We start from the raw sequence: 6,356 nt of genomic DNA, 5'->3' as shown, positions 1-6,356 counted from the left end.
CTAGTTATGCCATAGTCCTTAAGGGAATTAGTTCAGAGCGTAGAGAATAAACAAAGAAGAAGAATAAGAAGAAGGAAAACTAAAATTAAACATGGCCACAATAATAATTATAAAATAAAAATGTGAGTTCAAGAGGAGAAAAGAAGAGAATAAAAACTGTAATTGTAGCGACGATGAATGTCTCTCCAAAACCTCTATCTCTCCCAAGCAAACAAAATTTAAAAGCAAAAAGTACTAAGGTAAAATAAAAGGAGGCTAAGATATGTTTATAGGACTTTAGGTATGATTCCATGAGTTTTCAGCTAATTTTCGAAGTGATTTGGGTCATTAAAACTGATCTGATAGCTCAAAACGATTAAAAAAACGTTAATTTCCTCTTCTATTTGACGGGATCTCGCGGCGAGTAGAAGCACGGTCGCGCCGCGCAGATGAAGGGTCACGGAGCGCAGAAGTAACCTCGCGGCATGCTTCGAAGCTTTTGAGGTATGTGCGGAATGCGCGTATCGTTCTGTAACTTTGATGCACGATTTCTTGATACCTTGCGTCGCACGGGATATAGCTCGCGGCGCGAAGTCCAACTCTTCTTTCTCGCAGAACGGCATATCGTTATGTATCTTTCGGTGATTTTTGGACGACACCTCGCGGCATGACCCCTAGTCGAGCTTTCACTTCTTCGCGGAACACGCGTAACGTTCTGAGATCCGTTCAAGAACACGCGGCACATGAAAGTCTTGATTTTCGTCACTCCGCGTCTTATGCTCCGTTTTGATCCGTTTCGACTTTCGATTACATTGTTTTGTCTGGAAATGACTCCTTAAAATTTATAGAAGTTCTTTTATTTCTTTTGAGTTGTAAATCCTTATAAACACATTAAAATCATCAAAAACACTCGAAAACTTGCTAAATTCAAGTCGAGAAAATAGAAGTTCATCGCTTATGAAACGGACCTATCAATAATAATCGTAATATAGTAGCGGGCCTTCCCGCCAAAATCCTCGATGCTGTTTCTCTCTCTCTCTGCAAATTTAACGAGAGGGACAGAGAAAGCTTGATCGTTCAACGATGGCGGTCAAAAGTTGGATCGAAGGAGACGAGACCGCATCAGAAATGCTCTCTAGGGTTTCAAAAGAACGGCCATTTCTTCTTCTTCCGCCTCTTCATCGGCTTCCACTCCGCGTCGGGAACGTCGTCGAGCTCGTCGGACCATCTTCCTCTGCCAAATCCCTAATCTTGATGCAGGTCCTACTCCATTCGAATCCCCTTTATCAAAGATTAACCAGGATTTTCCTCAAAATTTTCTGGGCGTTTTGACGATATTTCTCATAGTGATTTTATTTTTTGCAACAATTCTTAGGCCATTATGACTTGCGTTCTTCCAAAGGAGTGGAATGGGGTCAAATACGGAGGTCTCGGCCGATTCGCAATGTTCATCGACCTCGATTGTCGCTTCGATATTCTGTGCCTTTCCGATATGCTAAGGCAGAGAATAATGGAAGCCAATGGTAATGATACTTCTTCGCCTCTGTTGGAATTTATCAGACAAACACATCAAGAATATTGTTATCAGAAAATTGTTGAATGTGAGAGTAAATTGACGAAGACATTCTGTGAAAAAAATATAGAGGAAATCAAATAATTTGGCTATTTCTTAATATTTGGGGCTTATTTTAGTTGTTTTGGATAGATCTGAGGAAGTCAAGTATAAATTACAGTCGCGTATGCATCGCTGATGTCTGAAGCCTTAGAAATTATGTAGGATTGACCTAAAACTCTGTCCATATCTATTTTAGGCTCGACAAATGAGACAAATGTTGCCTATGTTGAGGAATTACACATGCTTTGCTTGAGACGATTCTTATATACCCGCTGTTATGACAGCTTCGAGTTTCTTGCCACTCTGAAGGTAAAAGGGTTTGTTGTTTTTATGATAAATAATAGAAGGTAAAGCTAATTGTTGAAATGTGAATCTCTATCAATGAGTGAACTTTTCAATGATCTTCAAACTTCATTTGTTTAGGATGCCAATTCAGCATTTTTTTTTTCGTACAGCTTATGTGGAAGATGTTATGGATATGGTTTTCAAAGAAGAAAAGAAAGCATGCCCATTTCTAATTATTTTTTGTTTTTCTGGATTGCAGACATTGCATCATCAGCTTGACCAGGTAAAAGAAGCCGAAAACAATAGTGTATATTTGCTGATGATAGACAGGTTAGTCTTGTTAAGAGTCTAAGATATTGTTGTCTAGTTCTGCAAATATGTTTGTTATATTAGTTGTATTGATTTATTTTCATTGTCATTCTAAATTGAACTTTCAACACTTTATTGGTGTTTCCTGGTTCATTTATCTGGTCATTTTCACAACACCTGTCAGTAATATTGCTGCTGAAATGTATTGACTGACAAACATGAACATCACTAGGTTTGTAAAAGAGTAATTAGGTATTTGTAGGAGAGATTGCTGCTGAACGTTTAATTTATTCATTCTCATTTGTTTTTTCATCTTTTCATTTTGTATCGGAGGCCTTCTGGTTCATTGATGTGTGTTGATTTTGTATATTTTATCATAGTTAAACTATCTTATCATATTGGCTCTGGCAAGACAATAAATTATTAGTCTCATAAATTTTCATCCAAGAGTTAGAATCATTGACTCCATCATTTTGAATATCACTAATACTGTTGAGGGTTCTGATCTCTTAATTTCTTTGTTTAGATTTACATAAACCCCAAAACGATGTTTAATTGTAATACTGGTGGAGAGGTTTTTTAAGCGAGAATGATGTATTTTTCCTCGAGAAATTCCTATTTGCTAAAACCAACACTCTTAGCAGTATTGGAGCTTTTCATTGGGTAGACCGTGCCTCGACCATTACTCTATCAGCTAATACTAACAGGTAACTTCAGTGTTACGATGATATCGACAAAGTCTCAATGAGTATTGACTATATAGTTTCATCCGGTACCAGAGAATAATAAATAGTTTTATACATTTGCAGGAAAAGCCTTTCTCTTCAAAGTGTGTCAGAAACTGTGGTTCAAGAGATGAAGAAAGTTCTGCTGGTGCATCCCATGCTTGTTATAGCTACAAAAGCAATCAGTTTGGGAGATCATTTTTCCTCCAATGATGCCCAATGGTAAGATACTATAAAAACAAACATTTTATCTTTCTTGAATCCCAGTTTCTGCTTTTTTATTATTGTCGAGAAATTGAGACCAAGTAGCTTTCTCCTTTTGGCATTCCAGATAAAGAGCTCTTCTTATCTTCTACGTTGGTACAGTATGCTCTAACAAAGAAATTTATGTCTTTCCTCACTGTGATTTCAGGAAAAAGTCTTTTCAAGCTTTCCCAGATTCTAAAAAGGGGACAAGTAGCAGTCAAAAACCACCATATCGGGAGTTCATGCCCGCTGTTTGGCAGGTATGTTCCATCCTAGTCGCTTTTCTTCACATCTTTCTCTGGAGTTATAGCCCGAGTGGGTTTTCTATTTTGTTACAATTGTTGAGCGTGTCTTTCTTCTTGTGTGAGGGAAATCCTATTTTTAACGTTCGCGTGCATGTGATGGAAGCTTATAATCACCGCCATGACACAGATCCTAAAAGGAAACTTTTTCTCTTTGCTCCAAAATAGAAATTCTCTTTCAAGTTTCAGCAGGAAGGGATTCTGATTAGTCTCAGATTAGTGTAACGTGAGTAATGTTTAGTAGAATGTGTCTTAAAGAATCTTTCTGAAACCAAATACCGATAATATATGCTAGCAGAAAAGTACGTGTAGGTAAAGTAAATCTCCTTGATATAGATGTGCAATACGGTTTGACAACATTTTTTTTTTCTTCACCTCGGCCCAATGCTAATCTTTTTAAATTTAACCCTGTATTAAGCAACATGTCGAAGAATAATGATTGGAGTGCAAACTATTGAATATTCAATCTGTCCAATCGACTGTCTCACCTTTGCACATATGTTTTCCTGTTGCAGTCTTTCGTGACACACAAGATACTTGTACAAAGTTCAGGTTAGATATTTATTTATGCTTTTAGTACGTGCTATGTTTGTCTCAACACTTTTCCTAATGGAAAAAAGTTACCAGTTCTTTTTTATTTCTCTTCACAGACGATCATCTCAATGAAAAGCGCTGTCGAAATTGCGCAGTTTATTTGGCAGAGTGGTTGTTGCCTCCGTTAAGTGTTGTGGACAGATTTGTCGTGAAACATGTGAGAATTATCTGGAATTAACGCTCTTCATGTGTAAAAGTAATTTGGATTTCTTCTGTTGATAATAATCCTTTGTTTGATTCTGATTTCCAGGGTTTTGTCCATGTTGTCTAGGCGAAGTGAATTTGGGTTTGTTGTCGAACGTTTCCCTTTTTATGTGCTTCTTAATTTTCTTTTTGATGCCAGGTATTTTAACTTCTTTTGCTATTTGTGAAAGTTTAAGAGCTTTATTTTTCTTCTAGGTAAACAGTGGCTAAGCAAACTATTTCTTATGGTTTAAACTAAGATGCTGATATAAAAAGCAAATTAAATAGTTAAGAAAGCACTAAGAAAGAAATAAGAAGAGCAAAAGGACAGGCAACCCAGAAAAAGAAATTCTGTGAAATATATGGGAAATATTATAGTTTCTAGTGATGTGTTAGAATTTAGAATATCATTTCGAGGCTGGTTTGTCATTAGAGTAATGAAAGTCTTCGAGAGGGTTCCAAGGAAAATAACTTTTCTTAGCTACGTCTTGTTAACTAATTTATCACTAACATTAGATTCTCTTTTATGTAAGCATGTTCATAGATGCATTTAACAATTTGGTTTTGGACTGAGTCTATTATCTTATAAAGACTACGCCCACAACAACAAAAACCAGCTAAATATATTTATAATGGTTTATTAACTCAATATAAGAATAAGAGACTTATCAACGGTTTCGTTATCTTCTTTTATAATAGGCAAGAGTTTAGGGTACTCTGCTAAGATGATTCCGGGAGCCGTGTTTTTATGAGGAAACGACATGGAATGGTTTTAACAGATGTTGAAAGGCAATCACAAGCCAGGTAATGAGTTGATCCGAAGATAGTTTTTTAAATCTTTATATATACATATATATATATATATATATATATATATAAAATAAAAAAAAATTAAAAAAAAAAACTCATCATTTTCATTGGTAATGTTTGTATAGATGTCTGCAGATTTTCAAGATCATGGACATGGACATGGACATGGATTCCAAGTAATCGACTTATATATTCGAATTGTCTGTGCATCAAAATGACTATGGGAAAGATTCAACGCACAAATACAATTTTTTTAAAAAAGTGTATAAAGCTGGAGATGTAGAGGAAATTAAGACTGCCAGAAGTTCTTGTGTATTTTATTCCGAATAGAAGAGTTTAAAATTCAAATATACAAACCTAAGAAGCTATTTTTATGCAACATATCTTAAATACTGAAGGCTATATAATGACTAGAAGTAGAATCATAGCTAATTACAGGCTGTTAGAGAAAAGTAATTGGGCTAATTAATGAATTTGGTCTTCTGGAAGCAGCTATTGGTAAAATGGCTCATTTGCCTTATAGTTTTACAAACATGTAAAAGAACGACTCTGTAAAATTTAGAGTGAAAAAATCATTGCCAAAATTATTTTAAGTGTTTAACCAAATTATATAATTGTTTATAAGATCCTTGAGGATTATAGGAGGCTTTCTAAGTCAGAGCTTGGTCTTGAAATACCAAACTCAATATATATATATATGTTTCTTTTTTTATGATCAAAATATAGACTACGAATGTGTCAAGAAGGCTTTTACTTTGGTCATGAAGGCAATCGATGATGGATTTGTTTATTAATAGTGTGATGTGTGATTCTCTGCCTCTCCATGTGCCAACCCAATTTGGCATTTAATTTTCTTCAGCTTAATATCAGGGCTAAATTAGTTTATAAAATTAAACAAAAATAATTGAAAAATATAATGAATAAACCCATGTCCGGTCAACTCTACAACTTGTTTTAGATATTCTCTTAACACCACCATCTCCTAGTAACGATTGGTCCTCGGTCACCTCAAAATATACTTAACCAATATACTAAAACTACTAGGCATGCCAATAAAATAAATATATATATATATATATATATATATATATATATATATATATATATATATATATATTGCGTAATTGAAGAAGAAAAGAGACGCGTTCCTATGAAGTGTAGATTTGATGTTATTTTTCCTGTCATCTATTTATCAACCAATAAGGATAAGTCATATGACTAGTAGTAATATACGTATATAAATAACGTGTCACCAATTTCTATGACGAATGAGGATTCTAACTTTGTCCCAAACGTGAAGGCATAGAA

The 6,356-nt window shown here is 34.9% G+C and overlaps 1 protein-coding gene across 1 annotated transcript; it reads left to right on the top strand.

Moving 5' to 3' along the window:
- Window positions 1-990: 990 nt before the first annotated feature.
- On the top strand, window positions 991-5,409 carry XRCC2 (homolog of X-ray repair cross complementing 2 (XRCC2)). Its single transcript, XM_089623685.1, has 12 exons — window positions 991-1,239; window positions 1,355-1,502; window positions 1,791-1,903; window positions 2,139-2,209; window positions 2,833-2,895; window positions 2,998-3,135; window positions 3,326-3,419; window positions 3,977-4,013; window positions 4,112-4,212; window positions 4,306-4,398; window positions 4,938-5,042; window positions 5,174-5,409. Exons 1-10 carry the CDS (start codon window positions 1,063-1,065, stop codon window positions 4,324-4,326), a joined length of 963 nt encoding a protein of 320 aa, XP_089479811.1. The 5' UTR covers window positions 991-1,062; the 3' UTR covers window positions 4,327-4,398; window positions 4,938-5,042; window positions 5,174-5,409.
- The last annotated feature ends 947 nt before the right edge of the window (window positions 5,410-6,356 follow it).

The sequence above is a fragment of the Urtica dioica genome, chromosome 8 (assembly GCF_054948205.1).
Source record: "Urtica dioica subsp. dioica isolate 48M chromosome 8, U.dioica_male_clone48M_v1_H2, whole genome shotgun sequence".
NCBI lineage: Eukaryota > Viridiplantae > Streptophyta > Magnoliopsida > Rosales > Urticaceae > Urtica > Urtica dioica.
Note: the sequence above shows the minus strand (reverse complement) of the source record. Positions and strands in the feature narration are given on the sequence as shown.

Coding starts and splice junctions, on each gene's coding strand:
- XRCC2 (XM_089623685.1), top strand. CDS start 1,063: ATGGCGGTCAAAAGTTGGATCGAAGGAGACGAGACCGCATCAGAAATG. Junction 3,136..3,325: donor TCCTCCAATGATGCCCAATG/GTAAGATACTAT, acceptor CTGTGATTTCAG/GAAAAAGTCTTTTCAAGCTT. Junction 4,213..4,305: donor ACAGATTTGTCGTGAAACAT/GTGAGAATTATC, acceptor TCTGATTTCCAG/GGTTTTGTCCATGTTGTCTA.